Source organism: Cucurbita pepo, chromosome LG18, assembly GCF_002806865.2.
Source record: "Cucurbita pepo subsp. pepo cultivar mu-cu-16 chromosome LG18, ASM280686v2, whole genome shotgun sequence".
In the NCBI taxonomy this organism is placed as follows: domain Eukaryota; kingdom Viridiplantae; phylum Streptophyta; class Magnoliopsida; order Cucurbitales; family Cucurbitaceae; genus Cucurbita; species Cucurbita pepo.
In genome coordinates, this window is record NC_036655.1 from 7,583,534 (window position 1) to 7,605,798 (window position 22,265).

The 22,265-nt window shown below is 35.8% G+C and overlaps 3 protein-coding genes across 7 annotated transcripts; 1 reads left to right on the top strand and 2 right to left on the bottom strand.

Moving 5' to 3' along the window:
- Positions 1 to 63: 63 nt before the first annotated feature.
- LOC111780281 (germin-like protein subfamily T member 2) lies at positions 64 to 1,704 on the bottom strand. 2 transcript variants are annotated; one of them, XM_023660638.1, is made up of 2 exons: positions 1,617 to 1,704; positions 64 to 806 (listed from the first exon to the last, which is right to left on the bottom strand). In XM_023660638.1, exons 1-2 carry the CDS (start codon positions 1,624 to 1,626, stop codon positions 223 to 225), a joined length of 594 nt encoding a protein of 197 aa, XP_023516406.1. In that variant the 5' UTR covers positions 1,627 to 1,704; the 3' UTR covers positions 64 to 222. The 2 variants fall into 2 exon arrangements, with proteins under 2 accessions (XP_023516406.1, XP_023516405.1); XM_023660637.1 differs by lacking the exon at positions 1,617 to 1,704 and having other exon boundaries at positions 64 to 1,306.
- On the bottom strand, positions 1,451 to 5,025 carry LOC111780278 (5-formyltetrahydrofolate cyclo-ligase, mitochondrial-like). 4 transcript variants are annotated; one of them, XM_023660634.1, is made up of 8 exons: positions 4,441 to 5,021; positions 4,216 to 4,356; positions 3,473 to 3,634; positions 2,497 to 2,538; positions 2,350 to 2,395; positions 2,051 to 2,121; positions 1,815 to 1,941; positions 1,451 to 1,725 (listed from the first exon to the last, which is right to left on the bottom strand). In XM_023660634.1, the coding sequence occupies exons 1-8, from the start codon at positions 4,853 to 4,855 to the stop codon at positions 1,713 to 1,715; spliced, it is 1,017 nt and encodes a 338-aa protein (XP_023516402.1). In that variant the 5' UTR covers positions 4,856 to 5,021; the 3' UTR covers positions 1,451 to 1,712. The 4 variants fall into 4 exon arrangements, 2 of the variants coding, with proteins under 2 accessions (XP_023516402.1, XP_023516403.1); XM_023660635.1 differs by having other exon boundaries at positions 3,479 to 3,634; positions 4,441 to 4,855; XR_002812827.1 differs by lacking the exons at positions 1,451 to 1,725; positions 1,815 to 1,941 and having other exon boundaries at positions 2,231 to 2,395; positions 4,441 to 5,025.
- Positions 5,026 to 6,179: 1,154 nt separating this feature from the next.
- LOC111780185 (transportin MOS14-like) lies at positions 6,180 to 22,153 on the top strand. The gene is made up of 27 exons (XM_023660516.1): positions 6,180 to 6,726; positions 8,072 to 8,149; positions 8,298 to 8,360; positions 9,681 to 9,728; positions 9,818 to 9,964; positions 10,559 to 10,690; positions 10,810 to 10,850; positions 12,817 to 12,908; positions 13,953 to 14,080; positions 16,048 to 16,123; positions 16,229 to 16,349; positions 16,486 to 16,585; positions 16,910 to 16,991; positions 17,257 to 17,339; positions 17,790 to 17,909; positions 18,364 to 18,415; positions 18,672 to 18,827; positions 19,331 to 19,454; positions 19,597 to 19,678; positions 19,755 to 19,843; positions 19,925 to 19,999; positions 20,083 to 20,137; positions 20,406 to 20,525; positions 20,609 to 20,701; positions 20,792 to 20,937; positions 21,115 to 21,292; positions 21,432 to 22,153. The coding sequence occupies exons 1-27, from the start codon at positions 6,604 to 6,606 to the stop codon at positions 21,708 to 21,710; spliced, it is 2,883 nt and encodes a 960-aa protein (XP_023516284.1). The 5' UTR covers positions 6,180 to 6,603; the 3' UTR covers positions 21,711 to 22,153.
- The last annotated feature ends 112 nt before the right edge of the window (positions 22,154 to 22,265 follow it).

Below are 22,265 nucleotides of genomic sequence, written 5' to 3' on the forward strand. Positions count from 1 at the left end.
GAATCCAAGGCTCTACTCTCTCTATTATTTTGACATTTTACGGAACAACAGAAAGAAGGCAAGTATCATGAACAAATGAATCATATAAATATTAACGCATGACTACCTTCTAAACAGTAAATTAATTCACATTCAGGACTATGAATGAGATTATTGTGCATGGACATAACCAGGGACAGAAAAGTTTCAATATTCAATCAAATGGACAAACTGAGGACAGAACTAAGCAAACTTGGACTTTATGCTGTTGATAACACCATCATCGACTTGGAAGGTCTTGGTCAGAATTTCGAGAGGGATTGGAGGATTTGAAGCGAACAAAGTTCGAGAGACGATCACAGCCCCCGGCAACTGACTATTGAAAGCTGTGAGTAGAATGGCTTTGCTATGTCCAACATTATACTGGAAATGAACCAGTCCTCTGGGAATGATAAACATCTCCCCTTCAGTCAAAACCTTGTAATAGTACACATTACTTGTAGACACAAACCCAACAAGGACCTTCCCTTTAATAACGACAACGCTTTCAGAGGCACGAGGATGCGAATGAGGTGCGTTTATTCCTCCCCGAGCTAGGTCGACACGGTTCATGGATAGCCCAAGTGTATTGAGTCCAGGAAATGCAAGAACATTTCCTTGTGTGGCTCCAAAGCCAAAAGGATTATCCGTGTTGCCCTCTTTGCTCAGTCCATCAAAGAAGAAATCATCTGAAGTAACTTCAGAAACTGGCTTGCAAGGGAAGCCATTAAGGGATACAGTAGCATTTAAATCAGCAACACAGAAGTCCTGCAACGGATCGGGGTCGGCTGACAAAGAAGGATAAGGAAGAAGCAACAATATAATTAAGCAACCAAGCATGTTTACAGGTGAGCTTGTCAAGGCAAGCATGGTGGCCAAGCAGTTTAGTCTCAGAAAGATAGTTAGCTCAAGATTGCTAATGAAGGTGGTATAAGAGCGTTCATTACAGAGTCCTCTTAAATACTCATCCCGGATTGGTTGCCTTCTTCAAATCTCTTTTCTCAAGCAACTATCAACGGAAAAATTAATATGATAATGAACATATAAATCTGTTGGGGAGCCTTCCAAAGCTGACCTTACAAATAATAAAATCTTAAAACTAAGATTACAAAGCCTTAATCCAAAAAAATGGTGAGGGTTAGTTGGGTTTGGACAAGGATAAAGCGACATAAAGCCAAGCTTTTCATATATTTTCTTGGAGAAAGAAGAAAAACCTTAAAGAAGTAGGTGGTGGGGTTGATTCAGTCTCATATTCAAGAACCTTGAAGCATTGACCTGGTTAGATCCCAACTTCTTTTTTACTTCTCATTGTCCAATTTTCTTTCTTCCCCTTTTTCTATTATAACAGCCCAACCACTCCTAACGAAAAGACAAGGTCACTAGCTGACATAAGTGATTACAAAGAAAGAGTTGGTTTTGTTATGCAATGGCATAGAAAGAAGTCCCCAGGACTCGATACAATTAATAAAATTACATGTCATTCAGAGTAGTATCTCACTTTGATAGTCATGTCTGATTAATTGTATATTCAGAACTATTACTTCCTCATGATGGCATATCTGAAATAAGTGATTCAAAAAGAGAGGGGAAAGGCGTACATTTAATCATTTAACAGCTTCAAGGATTCCAAACTCCAGAATTTCAAGGATTTCATGAAGGAAGGCATTGTTAGAGATTGATTCTCGAGTCCAGTATCATACTTTCATTCTGCGAGGACATGACAAGTAGGAAGTAAGAAACCAAAGAAAAATTTGATGTCAAAACAATTCTTAGCCTTCTCAGATGACAGAAATTACTTGTCCAACCCAGCTGAGCTGATGGGAATCACACCAGAAGGTGATACAAGAACATCGACTAAAACATCGTTCAGAGTGAGTGGTATAAGTCCTTCATCCATTATCTGCACTGAATAGGACAGTGCAACTGCAAAATCATGCCAACTGGGCTAAGTGAAGTTGCAGGGAAACAAGGTGACGTGAAAGAGGAAACTATGGCGAGCTTAAACTAAAAAGAAGAGATATTACACACATACCAAGGAGGGGCTGCTTCCAATTCCGCACCTTTGCAAGTTCTTGGTAATTCTTAAGGAAGGTATCGTAATAACTGTTATTGTAACATTTGTAGGATAAGATTCATTTGCAGTGTATAATGTATAAGATTATACAGATTGAACAAACAAAGAGAAAAAAGATAGAGGGAGATATTTAACTACCAAGATTTGGGAGTCACTGTATCTAGTTTCAACTTCAAAAATCAGCTCTAAATGTGTTATAAGTTCAGTAATAACAGCAGCAGAAAGAAACCTCAAAAAGGCTAAATGCAAATACATACCCTCCCCCTCGGCCTAGGCGTCTTCCTGATTTATCAAATGCAAGTCCTGGCAGTAATCATCATCAACATATTAACAAGTGATTTCATGTTGCCTTATGACCTATAAATAAACCCTAAGCGATCAACAAATTGATATAAATATCTCACCTGGTAAGAGGAATAAATCAATGGGGTCTTTTGTCAGCATAACTGCGATGTTTAAATATCAACTGCGTTACATTCAAGATGCAGAGATGGATTATGTCAAATCATTTCTCTGTTAAGAACAGACAAAAAGAAGGAAAAAGAGACCATATGGATAGGAATAATGTTTGGTTGATATCAATTATCATCATAAGAGTTCTGTTATAATACATGCCAAAGCAGACTCGTGTCTCAGCATTCCCCACCTTCGAGGAACAGCCATATATATATGGTGAACACCCTCCTTATTTTTTCTTTTCATTTCTCTCATAAACAACTATGTCTGACCAATTATTTTCTATCTTAAAACAGCCATGATTCATTTGGCATCGGTAGAATAACCCATTCCAGGAAAACTTAACAATGCTATGAAAGGAATTTGACAAAACAAGTTGAGGACTTTTGGGTATCAAAAAACATTAGAAGAATGAAACAACAGTTCCATGACCTGTTGTCAAGTTCGAAGAACATCCAGGGAAGTACCAGTGGTAATTTTTTTTTTTGGAGACAAGTATTTAAGAGGTACTGGTTTAAGGAATCTGTCAAAGATGCAAACCACCGAATGTTCAATTCTAGCTTACATCGAATAAGTAATAGACCAATTGACCATCCAAGACAATAAGGAATGATCTGGCTTTTTGCTGGTGATAAACAAGAAATATTTTTGGTCCATGATGGTAAGGAAATAATTACCTAGAGCTATTTGGAATGCCATACTAATGCATTAGAGGAGACCGAGCCAAAAAAACAAAAATATTAGTAATGTTATGAAGATAAATGGCTTTAAAAGTTATTTTATGCGGGCACTATACACGAGTCTCGTGCATCTTTATCCCAGTGCAATATATATTAGATTGTAGATTAATCACAAAAATCACGAGTACCATCATAGAACTGGTGACGATAGTAAATGAAAGGCGAGAGACGGGGTGAAGTATACAGTTACCATCTTCACGTTCATTTCCATCACCATCCACCGGAGCTGGTTCTAAGATATTCATTGAATTTGCAATAAGATCATCCATACGTGAAATATTAAACATCCTCATGTGACTATTCTTGTCCTCCACACGCGGGACATATATCTTCTTCGAATAACCATCTTCAGATAAAAAGACAAATGTCAACGTTTACAAAGCTAAATAAGATCATACTACAATCAATAACTTCCCCGAGTAAAACAGGAAAACATTATCTCATGTCGGGGTACCAAGATGACTACATCGAGTTCAAAAAATTACTTATATTCATATCATGAGCAACAATTCCTCCCATATGTATTCTGCATTCAGATCAACAACGTCAAATAGTCTCTGTTTGAAATTGAAACCATTTCCAAGCATAACAGTTATATTCTCCTACACTAATTAGTTAAAATTAATCTATGGCCTAGTTTAATAACTATTCGTTTTTTGAAAATTAAACTTAGTAACATGTTTTTGTTTTTGAAATTTGACTAAGAATTAAAATGATACCTTGAGAAATATGAAGAACATTGTAAACAAATTAAGTCAAATGGTTGTCAAATGGACCTAACTAATTGTGTTTAATTTATTTGATGTAAAACTTCAAATATGAAATCTTTCATTGAGCTTTACTGTCTTAGTTGCCAAACGAATCCTTGAAACTTGGGTTATCTCATATGCATAAATGATTAAGCGGCTAATAAGTTTAAGAACACACCTTTTGGTGGATGTTGCAGAGTCTCTGATAAAATTCTCGACGTATCGACTTCCCTTAACGCACTGCAACTCACGTAAGCACATAATCTCTGACTAGATTTAAACCACGGAGCTTCCAAAACGATATTCTGAATTGCATTGTCTGAGAAACAAGTATAGAGCCCGATGAACTATCATTTTCAGCAGGGGCGAAATTAATCGATGAAAATAAGCGAGTAATTGGTACCTTCCTGTGATCTGAGGGAGGGGTCCATGGCTTTGAGGGCCTTGCGAACGCTGGATCGAATAACCCGTTTCTGCTCGAATAAGGCCTTCAATTGCTCTTCATTCTCTGGTTTGATACCCTCGTTACGCGCCATTTTCGGGGACCTAGATGAGCAACGCGATAATGGACGAAGTGCTGGTTGGAAAGCTGTGGGTGGGAGACGATTGAACAGTGAACTAGCTGCAATGGGTAGTAGTTTATAGTTTCGGACCATCGGGGATTCGGAAATTGCCCGCCTTCTGGCTTTTGGGCTCCGACCCACGTGCACTCCGGCTGGACTTCGCGGGTTCGTCAATCTAGAAGCAGTGGCCGAATTTTGAAGTCCATGTACTGGAAAATTTGTCTTGTTTCCTTGGAGAAGCTGAGATTTAATCATCAAAAACAAAATGCTCCAGTTTCAAACAAGAACGAATTGCTTCTACTTGCCACAATTTGGACTCCTTCAAATCACAGGGATGTTGTGCAAGGTTAATATTGTGCTGAATAAGTAACATTCAAGGGCACCCAACATTCGACAACATCAACATCATCAAAAAGTTCACTATGAGTTCCACGAATTCTTTCTTAATTTGAGTGTATATAAAATAATGAAGCAGGAGCGCCAAATCTATAGACCTTCAACTGATCACCCTAAAAGACACAAGATTGTGTATATCACAACAACGTATATTTAGTCATGCCAATATGACCTCACTAATATTTTTTCCGACCTTTGGACAATATGTTTCTAATCTATTCGACACGTGATATTTGGATATAATTGGTATGGGCATATCTATATTCTCTTATTTTACCACATCAAAGACAATTGCTTCCATTATTAATAAAAAAACACACCAAATTTATCTTTAAGTGCTTGTAAGTGGGACGGATATATAAGAACCAATAGTAAATACTGGAGCATACTTTTTAGTAAAAATTTACACAAATATAAATTCAGGCGTATATTGATGATAATTAATAAATATACATAAAAAAAAAAAAACAACAACAATTTATTTAAGTTTATAAAATACAAAAAATGTCTCGAACCAGACATGATAAATACATATCTACTAGTTATTTGATGTCTATGTTCAAATTCAAAGGTCTATGTTAAGTTCATCATTCGATATGTACTAGCAAACATTGAAATATGATATACGTGCCTGTAGTGGTCACATCAAAATTATCCCAAAGAGCAAAATCTTACTTTTTTTTTATTTTTTTTTTTTATATTTATACTATATATTCTTAAATATAATAAAATTATAAAATTATAAAATTATAAAAATATATACACACGAGTCTTGCCCTTCATTTAATTGAATATAATTTAATTAGTTGGAGTATTAATAAAATTCACATATTTGTATTTGAAAAAAAGAAAAAGACAATTGAATTAAAAAAAAAAAATCGCTATTGTTATTTATTAGACCGGTTATTTCAATTATTGGCATGTGAATAAGGTATCCAAATATTAATTATATTATAAAGTATTAATAATTGAATACTGTAGCGTGACGCTTAAACCAATAATAAAAAAAGGCAACGTCATATGATGTAAATATAATTATTTATAAGTAGACCGCAACACTATAGATTATAATTGGGCTGTCTTTGGGACCAAAAAAAAAAAAGAAAAAAAAAAGAAATTTTCTTCTTCCTTTTAAGAAAAAATGATCGCATATATATTTTTAAAAAATTTCAAGGAGATTTCAATAGCAGTGGGTCCCGACGCAGGAATTGATCCCAGTCGGATGCCACGTGGCATAGATTCTCTACGGCATTCGTTGTGTACCTAATGGTGGAGCCGTTGACTGAAGGGTAAACGGGAGATCAGACGGGTGAGATACTGGCTTCTACCCGGAGGCTGATCGAACCGGAAGGGCCCTTCCCAGGTACCCAATCCCAATCCTCTCTCCTCAGAAGAGCTCCACAGGGGGCGCCAAAAAAATAGAAAGAGAAGAGAGAGAAAAACCAAAGCTTCTGTGTCAAAAAGAAGAGGGAAGAAGAAGAAGAAGAAGAAGAAGAAGAAGAAGAAGAAGAGCAATAAAAATAATCGACAAAACACTGAGAGACGGATTAACGGGCGAAGTATTTGAAGAGCTTGAGCTGCGGTTCGGACTGGTTCTTGGGTCAAGCATGGAGCTTCAGAACACAGTGAAGGAAGCCCTAAACGCACTGTACCATCACCCTGACGATGCCTTCCGTATGCAGGCCGATCGGTGGCTTCAAGACTTCCAGCGCACTCTTGATGCCTGGCAGGTATTGGTTTCAATCACTTCATTGCTTTTTGGGCAATAGATTTCACTTGCTCGATTGGAAAAAGTGGTTGAGTGGACTTTGTGATTTGCGACTTTGATGATTGGTTTAGTGTTCTTTTGTTTATATCTCGCCTAATTCTATTCAAGAAGTAGAGTTTGGGGAGTTTTAGTTATCGTACACAATGCTTCATACGCGTCAGAGAGTAAATTCTGTTTAAGGGATGTGTACTTTTTTTTCCCATTTTCTGCTATTAATCATTCACTTTGGAAGTTCTCCTATTTCCTTTTTTCTGTTCAACTCCACTTGCCTGCGGAGAACGTTGCCAAAAGTAACTCCATCAGACTTAAGAATGCGACTCCCCCCCCCCTGTCATTTGGTCTGTGAAAGTTTTTTTTTCGGGGGGGGGTGAAGAAACTGGGAATTCGACATACAGAATTGATCGATTTCTGAATAGGAATTATGAACAGATTTCACGCTTGAAAATGGTAAAAAACTCGTAGAATGAATTCAGTGGTATGTCATTCCATAAAAGATGCCATTGGGGATGTTATAATTTCAATTTTCTGGAGCTCATGCAACAAAGCACATGTATTGCAATTGCACTTTCCAAGCATCCAATTCACTTTATTGTCTCTGCCTAATTATTGAGGATAGAGGTAGGAAAGAATTCAATTGCTGTTCGCTTTCAGTAACAACTGTAGCATGGACAAATTTCCAGGAATAACTTAGATTGGATTTGGACAGGTTCACATTTGGGTATGGTTTCAAGTGTAGATCCACTAAAATGTACTAGTAAAGGGTGTATCTTAATGATGAGATTTGCATTTTCTTTTAAAGATGTTGAAGGAAAAGTCCTTGTAGGCTGTAACAAAGCAAAATCTCTGCTTCATTCATTTTAATAGAATCATATTTGACAGACATGAATATTTATTTTTATATCCTCCAATACCTCAAATTTTTGTTAGCTGCCTGTTCTCCTCAAATTTGATCTTATTTGATTCAAAATAACATTGGTTCTCATACTAAAGATCTGTCATAAGTACTCTTCATTCTATATGAGTAATTACTCCCCTTTGCATCAGCCTTATGAATATTAGTCGCATCTTTATTTAGGAAAGTTAACGGTCTTTATTCTTTAAGGTTGCTGATGATTTACGAAATTTTTGTTAGCTGCCTTTTCTCCTCAAATTTGATCTTGTTAGATTCAATATAGCATTGATCCTCATACTAAGGATCTGTCATAAGTACTCTTCATTTGATACTAGCAGTTGCTGCCCTTTGCAGCAGCCTTATGAATATTATTCACATCTTTATTTAGGGAAGTTAACGGTCTTTATTCTCTTAGGTTGCTGATAATTTGCTTCACGAACCCACCAGCAATTTGGAAACTTTGATCTTTTGCTCTCAAACACTACGAAGCAAGGTATCTTTCTTTGATTTGTCATTGTTGATTACTGAATATTGGTTATTTGAAGTTATCTGTGTATGAGTTCCTTGGTAATGAAATAAAGGTCGTTTAAATGCATCATGATCAATTCTCTGAGTTCTTGTCTACTATTTATCTAATCCAGGTACAGAGAGATTTTGAAGAGCTGCCTTCAGAAGCTTTTAGGCCCTTGCGTGACTCATTAAATGTAAGAATCTCTTATTAAGTAGCTAAGCTCGCAGTCAACTTCATTATAATTGTGCAAAATATATGGTGCGATGCCATAATATTTTTCAACCCGTTGATCTTGGTTGCCTTTTCTGTTTCAAGGTGTGGCTTTGCTTTCTTTGAGATATGGAATTTTTAATACTTGGACATCTGATCATATATCTATTGGTCTTACACTGATTTACCATGACAACAAATAATTTTTTGACTTCCTACTACATCCTCAAATCGTTTGTAGCCATGGACTTTTTTCCTTCTATAAAACTATTCTTTATAGTACTATCGCTTAATCTGCAACTGATGGAACTTGCATACTGCACGTGATATATATGCCACCACTTGATACAAATTTAAAAGTCTCTTAACATTACGTGGCTGTTTCTCAAATTTAGATTAGAGTGCTCATTAGTGGTAAAGGATTGAGGTTGTGTGCTACTGATATGGGTGGCTGTTTCTCTTATAAATTCTCACTTTACTATCTTGAAAGAACTTATTTTGGCATATATTTAAGTAATTTGGAGGCCTAGTTGAAACGATTTACAAGAAAGCTAGTATCAGATATGTATACATATAGAAAAAAAACCCACTTATCATTACATTCGCAGACAGGTGTATGTTGCTAGGCAACGTTGATCTTGATAACCTTTTTTTGTCACCAATCTGGGTTTTTGTTATTATTTTTTCCCCACTGGTTAACAAACATATTTAGGTTTCACTTGTTGGATGCAAGGACTTTTTTCGGTTAAATGGAGTTGGGTCTTAATTATCTTATTCAGATGATTTCCAGTTATACATTGTGATTGTGGGCTACTCTATGCTTTTGCTTCATAAAACACCAAAAGTTTTTGCCTATGTGGCCTTTAGCTTCATTGGCAACCTTTAAATTATGAATGATTATTATAAAAACCTCTAGCTTAATTTAATAACATGAAAATCATCTTGGGAGAGACCTTTGTTGATGAAAATGAAGTTTTCCCATAATAAGTAGGACATTTTGGGAAATTCGTGACATCATTATTCGTGTGTTCTCCCAGTTGTGCTCTTGTAATTCTTTGACGTGGATTTGAGAGGAGGCCTCATTCTTTCATTTTTCCTCTTCTATCTGTTAGTATGTTCTTTTCTTGGAAATAACAAAGTTAGTTATGTAACACTTTTTTTTTTTGGTGTGGGTCACAGGCAGTAATAACCATTTTGCGTTACAGTTCCAATGGGATTTAAGTTTTCTGATAGTTTTTTTTTCTTTTGTTTAAAATGTGTAATTTGACCTATTACATTTGTGTTCTACTAATTTTATATGCAGAATTTATTAAGAAAATTTCACAAGGGCCCACCTAAAGTCCGAACTCAGGTATTTTCCTTCCGAAAGTGCACAAGATTATTGAATGATTTTCCTCTCTGATTGGAAGGAAAGATTCAGGGTCAATTTTGGTTTCATAGATTAGCATAGCAGTGGCTGCATTAGCAGTACATGTTCCTGCTGATGATTGGGGAGAAGGTGGTATTGTAAATTGGCTCAGGAATGAGATGAACTCACATCCAGAGTATGTACCAGGATTTTTGGAGCTACTGACAGTTTTGCCTGAGGTATGAACTTGTGATATCTTTTCTTTAGTTTTGGAAATATATATTTTCTTCATTGATATTGAAAGGCACATTAACTATATTTCACCATGCTGGAAGAAAATGCATTTTCAATTTTGGGGGCTTGAAAATTTTAACATACTTGGATTGAAATGTCCACTAAAGTATACAACTTGTGCTGATTATCACATAATTATCCAATAGGGGCAAGCAATTACATGAATTATGAAAGCTAACTGAATGAAATGCTTGAACCTTTGATTATATCAAATTTTCTATTGGATGTCACGTACCAGTAGCATAAAAGGCTATCGATTTTATAGAGTATGGAGAATTAAAACCTCGAACTTTTATTGGTCAGTGGTTTTAGATTATTTGATTACTATGACACAGATGGTTTCATATGCTAGAATATTATGAGACAATTCCAGCTATTAGGGCATCAGCCTGGAATATTCAATATCTTTCTCTGAACAAACATTAAAGTTTTGAAGGACTTTTAGGTACTTTTATGTGTGTATATCATAATTCCCAAAATGGTTAGTTAGTTTTTGTTTTGTGGCATGTTCCCATGTTTCTTCGGCACCCATCAATCAGGAAGTTTACAATTACAAGATCGCAGCTCGCCCGGATAGACGCCGTCAATTTGAAAAGGAACTCACATCCCAAATGGAAGTTACCCTTAATATCTTGACAGCTTGTTTGAATATTAATGAGCTGAAGGAGCAGGTGGGACTTTTTTAATCATAAGAATTGTGTCCTGTATCTGAAGTTTGGTTATTATGTCTTCTTACTCAAACAGAAGTTCCTCAATTTTTTTATTCGCTTGGGTTTTATGGATGTTTCAGGTGCTCGAGGCATTTTCTTCTTGGCTTCGATTAAAGCATGGGTATGCCTGTTCTTGACGTAACTATTTCTACATAATATATTAGATAGCACAAAAGATAGTTAGGAATGAAGTTCATTTATTTTTAAATGTGTATATGGTGCTACATGTGGGTATGTGAATTCGAAGTATGATGTGGGTATATTTTAGATCAGTTTTTTGTATCATGTGGAAGAGTGAAAGCAAATCACAAAGACTTGCCGCTTTGATTCTGGGATTGCATATGGAATTGGGTTAGGGATCTCATTTGTTGCTCCAATATTGATTACAGAGTTGTATGAAGTTTATGAAAAATAAATAATTCGCTGATCAACAAAATAATCTAGAATAACCTAATTTTAAATAGAATGACCTAGTTAACTGGGAGGAAGTAGCTGAACAGATTGGAACATAGCTCGAAGGAGAGAAGACTCATTTCTCAAGTGGTATTGGAGATTCCCATTGGGAGGAAGGTCTTTGTAGCATCAAGTACAGTGGTCTCATGGTAAACAACCCAGTGGTTGGCTCTCTTAAATCAAATATAAAAGTATCCTAAAGGGCGCTGGAAACCAATTACGAGACTTAATGATTTTGCAAAAAGAAATACCACTCTTAGGGTGGGTTCAAGCAAGAGTTAGCTCCTGGAATGATGTTTGGGCCCTTGACCCTCAATTATCCCTGAATTACTCAAATCTTTGCTATCCTGTAGCTCTAAAGAAGATTTGGTAGAAACTGCAGGGATATTATCAAAAACCTTTGGTGTCTTGAAACAGTCCGAGGAACTTTTCTGATCAGATTTGGAAGATTGGTTGAGAGTCATGAATTTATTCGTGGGTGTTCATCTCATGACCTCTAGAGTAGAAGATTTTGGCTCCATGATAGCTAGGATATATACTTTTTCCTGCAAATCTGTTTTTCTTCTTCTCTTTAGTGTGCTTCATAGTCTGCCGCTGGATCTTTTTANTGTTTCTAAATGGACCATCATTAAAAGGGGGCTCAACACTAATGACAAAGTTCAAGAGAGACACCTTAATTGCCATCTACAACCAAACAATTGTATTGTTTGCAATTCTTATGGCAACAGTGTGCAGTCCATTTATTTTTGGAGTGTTCTCTTTCAATTTCTTGGATGGAAATCATTCAAATTATTCAAGATCGACATGGTTCTACCTTGTTTGGTATTGCTAACCATATCATCTCTCTTTATTGCCCTATTCTCGATAAGAGTCCTCAATTCTCTGGATTAATGCTGTTAATGCAAGCATGACTTAGTGGTAAGACACCAATTACCATCCTGAAGGTTGTTGGTTTGATCCCCACCCTTGTAATTGTTGAAATAAAAAATTCTCAGGACAAATGTAGTTGAAGCAATTTTGGGTTTATCTAGACTGTGAGAAGTTGAAGTACCATAGTCTTGAGCTATTTCAAATAGATTTTGGAAGAAGTGAGGTGATCATGTGAAGTTTTTAGTTTCCATGGTTGTCGTTTGACGAAGAGTTTTCATAATGTTCCCTTTATTTGTATGGCTATAAAATTGTCTCCCCCCCCCCNATGGCTATGAAAGAGATGTATTTGTAACCTTTTTTGCTTCATGAGTCCTAGTCCTCCCAGTTCTTCATCCTTTTTAATATAATTTTCTCTAATAGGAACAAATTTTGAAGACTTCTAATGGCCGATAGTTTATCTCTAAGTTCTAATTAGTTAACTGCTTCAAATTGGATCTTATTGATGTCTTATGATGAATGTCCTATCGAATACATTCTTAACTTCTTTCGCCTTTGTTTTGGAGATGCCTTGTCCCCTACACCACCCCTTTGTATTGACCTTTTTCTTCTACTAAAATTTGTTTGTTTCCAATGAAAATAAAAAATAAAAGTTCTGTTAGCTATTATCGTCATTCAGATTTCAGAATCTGCTTCTTTTGTCGTAGTCAGGGAAGAAAGTCAAACCTTACAATTTAATGACTTAGTTGAACTGCTTCTGGTTTCAGGATCCCAGGATCTTTGCTTGCATCACATCCGTTAGTACTCACAGCTCTTGCAAGTTTAAATTCCGAGCTTCTCTCAGAGGCATCTGTAAACGGTATGGCTTTTGAAAGTGCCCTAAGTTTCTAGTTCATATGTTGTAAACTTCAGTCGATATTGCGACATCTGAAATTTGTTTTTCTATTTCCTGAGCTAATTTTTTTTTGTGCAAATCAAGTAGTCGAATGTAGCGTTTGTGGTCCCATCACCCTTCCCTAACATTTGTGGACTGAGATGCGTGTGATTTTATAAAAGAAAAATGCTTTGCAAGCTTGGTGTAGTTGGAATGCTATTATTCCTTAGTTTAATGTTTATATGCTTCTTTGCTCTTGGAGAATGTAGTGGAGTCTTCTATGAACAGCTATCTTATAGCCAATTGGCATAGATTTTGTAATTCTCTGGATGGGGTTTCACACTTTTTTGTAATTTCATCATATCAACTAAATGTTTTGCTTCCTATCAATGGGGGAGGGGAACTAAAGCTAACTTCAATAGCTACAAAGGAACGGAATTGCAGGATTATTGAGCCACATAGTCACGTTGGTGGATGTGATTTAAAACTACTACCTTCTTATGAGCTGCTCATTTAAATTAATTCGCGTATCCTACCTTCTGTAAGACTACTACCTTCCAGTTGAGATGCACTGGAAGTTTTGGGTGCTCAATTGGTTTTTGTTTCTTTCTTTATGTTATCCTTTTGTATCTATTATTGCATTTCTAAAAACTTGATTCAATGAGTAACATCTATGTAAAAGGATAATTTTTTTTTTAATATCCATGAGTGTGTTGACCAGCTATGCATTGATGAAATTTTGTTCTTTGTTTCTTTTCTATACATATGAAGTGTGCATCTTTTGGCCCCTCAGTCGTACTCAACTAGACCTTTCTCTGTCTGCTAATAGCATGTTTCCCTTGTGTTGTTATTATATTTTGTTTTTGTTTATATAATTAATTAGATCCTTTGCATGTGTTTTACGTGTTTATTTGTTTGGAGCCCCATTCCCCGCGGTTACTTGTGAGCTTTTTGTTTGTATTCTCAAGATCATCTCTTTGGTTCTTCAAATAATTATTATAAATTTTTTCTTTGGCTTCCATTCTGCAGTTATTTCTGAACTTATACACTATTCAGCAGCTGGAAGCTTAAGTGACCTCCCAGTGCACATGCCCTTAATTCAAGTAATTGTCCCTCAAGTTATGAATTTGAAGGCACAACTTAGAGATTCTTCAAAGGTATTGATTCTCCATCTTTCGTTTCTCTATTTTTTGGTGTGAGAGAGTGTCCAGTTTCTGGTTTAAAGGCTAAGCCCCTAAGGTATATAGGACGATTAGAGTGTTGAGATCAATGAAATTTGTTCATTAGCTTTGTTCCTCATCTCTGCCTCATTGTTGGATCCTGTTGCACTTTGTATCATGATATCCGCGTTCTNTACCTTCTTATGAGCTGCTCATTTAAATTAATTCGCGTATCCTACCTTCTGTAAGACTACTACCTTCCAGTTGAGATGCACTGGAAGTTTTGGGTGCTCAATTGGTTTTTGTTTCTTTCTTTATGTTATCCTTTTGTATCTATTATTGCATTTCTAAAAACTTGATTCAATGAGTAACATCTATGTAAAAGGATAATTTTTTTTTTAATATCCATGAGTGTGTTGACCAGCTATGCATTGATGAAATTTTGTTCTTTGTTTCTTTTCTATACATATGAAGTGTGCATCTTTTGGCCCCTCAGTCGTACTCAACTAGACCTTTCTCTGTCTGCTAATAGCATGTTTCCCTTGTGTTGTTATTATATTTTGTTTTTGTTTATATAATTAATTAGATCCTTTGCATGTGTTTTACGTGTTTATTTGTTTGGAGCCCCATTCCCCGCGGTTACTTGTGAGCTTTTTGTTTGTATTCTCAAGATCATCTCTTTGGTTCTTCAAATAATTATTATAAATTTTTTCTTTGGCTTCCATTCTGCAGTTATTTCTGAACTTATACACTATTCAGCAGCTGGAAGCTTAAGTGACCTCCCAGTGCACATGCCCTTAATTCAAGTAATTGTCCCTCAAGTTATGAATTTGAAGGCACAACTTAGAGATTCTTCAAAGGTATTGATTCTCCATCTTTCGTTTCTCTATTTTTTGGTGTGAGAGAGTGTCCAGTTTCTGGTTTAAAGGCTAAGCCCCTAAGGTATATAGGACGATTAGAGTGTTGAGATCAATGAAATTTGTTCATTAGCTTTGTTCCTCATCTCTGCCTCATTGTTGGATCCTGTTGCACTTTGTATCATGATATCCGCGTTCTCTGTTTATATCCAACAAATGCTTTTCTCATTTCCTTCTCCATTTCTTTATTTGAAGTGAAATGGGTACTTCTTTCCTGCATTTCTTCTCATGGTGGAAATTTATAATTTTACGGTTATGGTTTGTTTGGCTTTTTATCTATTAAAGTAAACACCTCGTCTATACCTATAATGCTTTTCTAGAATCGAATTCCTTCCATGTTGTCTCCATGATTTTCTGTAGTTCTATATTGTTATACGATGAATCTCTTCTACTGAGCAGATAAGTAACATTTCAGTTTAACATTTTATTTCTAGGAATTAACTTTTAACATATATATTCAGCTGAGGAAGTTAGAACGTTTATTTATTTTATTTATGTTCTAGCACAATTTTCATTGTGAGAACTAAGAAAGAAGTGTCAGGGTCCAACACAACAAAGGTTGCTTTGAGTGACCTCACGAGGTGGAAAATGGGATAATCTACATATCGGAGGAAATTCAATGAAACAGTAATGCCCCTTTGGGTTTTGAATTTAATTTGCCTTTTCTTTATGTATTTTGTACAACAAAGTTGTCGGCCAGAAATAGAAGTTCAACTTTACTTGCCAATTCCTTTTTTTTTTCTTTTCTAAAGCAAGAGACAACTTTTTATTGAATTAATGAAAAGAGACTAATGCTTGAAAAAATTATGCTTTATTTACCAATTCTCCTTCCTTTGTAATCATTTCCAGGTGTTTTTATGATCTATATACTATACAATTACCCATTTTTCATCACAAAATAGTGCGCTTCTTCTGTTTCTAGTTCTAAAATGTTAGCCCCTTCCTTTATTTTCATTAGTCTCCTAACCATGTGTAGCTACTGGTTGCTGAAGTTTTTCTATTACTACTGTCAACTCACCTTGTTCGTATTTTAATTTCTGCATTCAGGATGAAGAAGATGTGAAGGCCATTGCTCGGTTATTTGCTGACATGGGTGATTCATATGTTGAATTGATTGCAACTGGTAACAAATTTAGTTACCTAGTTGAGGGTTCATTATTCTATAACATTCATGATATTCTTTTCTTAATTTGTTTTTCTTTTCATTATTTTTTGTTCTACTTTCTAGGTTCTGATGAATCGATGTTAATAGTCCATGCCCTACTAGAAGTTACTTCACACCCTGAATACGACATTGCCTCCATGACCTTTAACTTTTGGCATAGCCTTCAGTTGAACTTGACCAAAAGGTTATTTGTTCTTGGCCCTGTAATATAAACTATTTTTTCTTCTAGACAACAAACATTTCGACGTTTCTTTTAGACAACAAACATTTTGGACCATTTGTTAAAGTTAATTTTACTTACAGCAATTCTAATATTCCAGGGATGCATATATTTCTTTTGGCAATGATGCTTCCGTTGAGGCTGAGAGGAAAAGGAGGTTACAAATATTTTGTCCAGTTTATGAGTCACTCGTGTCCTTGGTAAATTTTCCACTTTCTTGATTATTAACCCAAATTCAGAACTTTTAACAGAAAAATTCTTAGTGCTTCTCTTGATGCAATATCATTCCCTTCATTGTAGTGTACCATAAGACCACCATTTTCTCATAAATGAAACGACTGTTATTACTCAGACATTTTGCCACAAATAATTGCTGCTTGTACCTACTTTTTTCCGACAATATTTATTGTTTGCTAGAAAACCAGTAATTACAGCTGTATACGTTTGTTGGATTTATTAAGTGAATGATATATATCTGCATACATAAATTTTGTCTTGATTCTTTAGAAAAATTGTGTTCACAGGTTAGTTTCAGAGTCCAATACCCTAATGACTATCAAGACCTTTCTTATGAGGACCTCAAGGAGTTCAAGCAGACTAGATACGGTAGTGGCTTGCTTAGTTTGTTGAATACAATCGACCAAACATGACTAGTTTCTTTGTGATATAGTTTCTGTTATTAAGTGCAGATTTTTAGCAGATATTATTGCATTATAGTTTTACCAGGAAATCTTTTTTATTATATCTAATGGGACTTATGGAATTCTTATTTAATATAGAGTGCTAAATAACTCAGTTTCCCCAGTGCTCATTTTCCATGTAATTCAGTGAGGTGGTTACTGACAAAATGAAATATTTGTATTATATCCAGCTGTTGCAGATGTCTTAATTGATGCAGCATTGGTTTTAGGAGGTGATACGACTCTAAAACTTCTTTACGTGAAGCTTGTGGAGGTGTGGTAATTCTTGCAATCTCATTAGTTATTCTGCATCTAAATAAATTAATCACGCAGCATGTAAAAGAAATGTTTTTTTTTTCGATAGTAATCTTTTTTCCTTAGAGTTGCTTGTTCATTTATTTATGTCTTTTATTTGTATCCTTAGCTGCCTTTTGTAGTTATATTAGTAGGTATTCTAACTGAAAATGAGAGGTCAGAAGAAAAGAATTTCCAAACCACTATGGGTTGGGTTGTCTTAGTAGGATCTATTTAAATAATAAAGGGCAAAGAAAATAGGTTCAAGTCATGGTGGCCACCTACTTATATCTTACAAGTTTCATTAGCATCAAATGTTGTAGGGTCAAATGATTGTTTGTGAAAATGGTTGAGGTAAAGTTTTGCAACCGTGATTCTTAAAGACTTTGATTATTGCATTTGGTTGATGCATTTTCAAATATCATCATAGGCTGTTTCAAGCTGTGGAAATAGCGAACAAAGTGAATGGCGTCCAGCAGAGGCTGCTTTGTTTTGCATCCGAGCTATATCAAATTACGTTTCAGTTGGTGAGGCCGAAATAATGCCCCAGGTAAAATATCTTCCAAGTTTGTCCTGCCTCTACAATGATGACAATTTTATTATCTCACGCAGTTTACCCTCTCCTATTACATACTTCTTCATAAAGTTTCTTCTAAGAAGGAAAAGTTCTAAAACCTCTGTAGTTTCTCCTCCAAATAGTCAAGCAATACCATATTATTATTTTCCTCTTCCTCTTTTCTTTTGAAGAGAAACTGAGTTTCATGAAAGAAATGAAAAGGACCGCCCTCATTCTTGCCTCTATAGTGGCAGACTGTGACAGAAATCATACTCCGTGTTTGGAGAATGTGATCTCATATTCTTGCTAGAAAGTTGTTCATCGTTGAATTCTTGTTTTTCTTATGTTCTGCGTTGCCTATTGTCAGCCGATTCTCTTGTAATTTAGTCTGTTTTCTGTTTTATGTCTCATTCTTGAATTGCACTTGGCTTTTCCATTCTTCTCTCAGGTCATGGGTTTACTTCCAAAACTTCCAAAGCAAGCCCAACTACTTCAGACAGGTAACAGGATGCAATATGTTGCTTATTATGGTGTATTAAATGCTATTATGATATTCTTATTTCCAATGAAAGCGTCAATTTATTCGATGATCACTCACACACTGTTCTTGACTTATTTTTTCATGGTCAAGTCATACTTACCACTTATATCAACGTCTTTGCAATTTCATAGTAGATGTCTATTTATTCAAGTGTACGTCATATATCTAACTTGGTTTATGAAGATAAATATTTATGCCTGGTTGAATCTTTTCAGTGTGCTACACTGTTGGAGCATACTCGAAGTGGCTTGATGCATCACCAAGTGGGCAGTCTATACTACCTTCAGTAATTGATATCCTCATGAATGGAATGAGCACATCCGAGGATTCTGCAGCTGCTGCAGCCCTAGCATTTAGACATATTTGTGCTGGTATAAAGTTTCTTTTCAAATTGCTTTCTTTTGAGTTCTGTATTTTTCTGGATCAAGTAAACTTAAGACTGTTTATGTTTCATTTTTGAATTATACGAGTAATCTTTGTAAACCAGCTTATTTACTAGTGGCATGTAAAGATAACTCATAACTTAGACTGCTTTACTTTCTGTCAGCAGTCTGCACATTTAGATTTTGGTTTTGATTTTGAAATTGTATACTTTTCACGAGCGTCAGCATGCTGTGGTTTTAGAAATACTATTCTATTTGGTTGCCGCTCCCATATCCTTAAATACACTGGTGAGAGATTGAAGGTTGCCTTTTTACCATGCAACTAATGGTTATTGGATGAGAACCACTCCCATTGATTTCTTTTTTGTTTAGCTTTGATGAATACCTTTGAGTTGCATAGTCCTCAAAATCAGAAAAAGATCCTGAATTTTTACTGTCTCAAGCTTTGGCATTTCTATTCCATTTTATTAATTCATTTATATGACAAGTAGATTGCCGGAGAAAGCTTTGTGGATTTTTGGATGGTCTCTTTCATATATATAATATGACGGTCAATGGAGAAAGTAGTTTGAAGGTGACTGCTGAGGACTCATTGCACCTAGTGGAAGCATTAAGGTAAATGTCTTGATAACATTTTGAAGATGATCGGTTGAACGGGATTGTAAGTTTGGATAAAGGTTGACTTCTCCCTCTCTCTCTCTCTCTCTCTCTCTCTCTCTCTCTCTCTCTCTCTCTCTCTCTCTCTCTCTCTCTGCAGCATGGTTATCACTGAACTTGTGCCTGATCAAGCTAAGAGAGCACTGGAGGCATTGTGCTTGCCTGTTGTCGCTCCTCTGCAGGTTGTTTTTCTTTCACTTTCAGATTATTCGTTCATCCTCCTGACAGATTATAACAACTTTCAGTGTTAATAATCAGGAAATTGTCAATCAAGGCCTTGAAGTATTGAATAAGAAGCCTTCTAATGAGTTGACAGTCCATATTGATCGGTTTGCTTACATATTCAGGTGTGATAAATGTCCAACCTTTCTATCTCTGTTTCTTCCTAATACTCTTGTTTCTAAATCTATTAACGGCATCAACTTTAGATATGTAAATCACCCCGAAGCAGTTGCAGATGCAATACAGAGGCTTTGGCCACTTTTTAAAGCCATCTTCGACATGTAAGTATACTTTAATTTCATTAACTGCATATGATGTTCCTTACAAAATTTCTTGCTGGTTATATTTAATGATTTGATTGTAGCCGTGCTTGGGACATGCGGACAATGGAATCTCTTTGCCGATCGTGCAAATATGCTGTAAGTTCTCCGATCCCCCTTTTTTTTTTTTTTTTTTTTTTTTTGGCTCATTATTATAAGCATCGTGGTTCGAAACTCAGCTGGAAAATAATGAAACTAAAAACGACCGACTTGGTTTAACTTGGATTGTATTGGCTATACTTCGACTGCATTGGCTATGATTCTGATAATATTTGTCATGTATTTTTAGGCACTTATTGATTGGAAACATTTATGTGCAAAGAAACAATTTATTCCGTTGAATATATTACTAGTTTACTTTCTGTAGGTGAGAACTTCCGGTAGATTTATGGGAATAACAATTGGAGCGATGTTGGAAGAAATTCAAGGTCTATATAAGCAGCACCATCAGCCTTGCTTTCTTTATCTGTCTAGTGAAGTTATAAAGGTTTGGGCCATATATCTCTCTTTGCTATGAAATTTCGATTTTCGTGTTCATTTAATTGCTAAAACTGCTGATTTTCCTTGCAGATTTTTGGTTCTGACCCATCTTGCGCAAGCTATCTCCAAAATTTGATTGAAGCACTATTCATGCACACAACACGTCTTCTCACAAATATTCAGGTAGGCTGCTGGTAGCTTATAGATGTTATCTTCCTCAAATTTGGCCCTATTTAAGTTCCTAAATGGTTGCCCCCTGCTTTTGTTTGGAAGGAATTTACTGCGAGGCCGGATATTGCCGATGACTGCTTTCTTCTAGCTTCAAGATGCATACGCTATTGCCCTCAACTATTTATTCCATCTTCAGTATTTCCAGCATTAATAGACTGTTCAATGATTGGAATCACAGTACAGCACAGGTATTATATACTTATCTTCCAGCCTTTGTTTTCATGAAGATGATCCTCATTGTCAAGGTTTTTATCTAACAACTATGATAATCATCTGTTATGTTGATGTGTTTATTTGCGTTATTCTGAATTACATTTCTATAGTTGTGATTCATATGGATTGACCCTTTTTCATTTTCTCTACAGGGAAGCCTCAAATTCAATATTAACCTTCTTGGCTGATGTTTTTGATCTTGCAAATTCAAGCAAAAGTGAACAGTATATATCTAGAAGGGATGCAATTATTATACCTCGAGGTCCCGTTCTCCTTCGAATTTTGATTGCAGCCTTGACCGGGGCACTGCCAAGTTCTCGATTAGAGCCGGTATTTTTATTTTCATGTGGATAATTGCTTACATGTTGAATTGCCGATGTCTAGCTACCTGTATTAGTCACAGTTCAATCTGCCATTCTCCATTGTCTGTTAAGAATCACATGTTGATGATTCCATCCCACTTTCCCAGGTGACATACACGCTATTAGCGTTAACTCGAGCTTATAAAGCGCAAGCGTTAGAATGGGCCAAGGAAAGTGTCTCATTGATTCCAGCAACGGCTGTTACTGAAAAAGAGCGGTCGAGATTTTTAAAAGCGTTATCTGATGCAGCCTCAGGGTGCGACATAAATACGCTCGCTGTACCAATAGAAGAGCTATCAGACGTATGTCGACGAAATAGGAACGTTCAGGAGATAGTTCAAGGAGCTTTGAGGCCTCTTGAACTGAATGTACGGCCTGTATCATAGTGAGGGAAAAAAATGGGAGGAGAGGTAGGGTGTGTGTTACAAAGAGGAGGGCCATTTTGCAACGGCCTCGTCTTGTTTCTTCCATATAGTTTGCTGCCTTGAGGTGTAATGCCGGTTGGTTGGTTTTATTCTTTTCTTCATCTCCATCTTCTCCTTTTACCCTTATTTTTCATTTGGTGTATCAATTAGCAGTCTCCAATTTTTAGGGAGAAATGTTCATTTTTTAAAATCTTCTTCAATGGTGGATGGGGGGGGTGGGGGTGTGATCAGAAACTGGTGGTGCTCATATGTTTGTATTGGTGATGAGCTGTGGGATGGGGGAGTGTTTTCTTTTTCAATATTGTCTCTCTTTGGATGTCATTTTTTTGGGGGGGTTTTAATTTGCTTCACACACTTGTAATTTATTACAATCAAAGAAAAGGAAACTTTGCTTCTTTTTTTTTTTTTTTTTTTTTTTTTTTTTTTTTTTTTTTTTTTTTTTTTTTTTTTTTTNTTTTTTTTTTTTTTTTTTTTTTGCCTTTTATGGATATATCAGAATCTAAGTCGAACAATAAA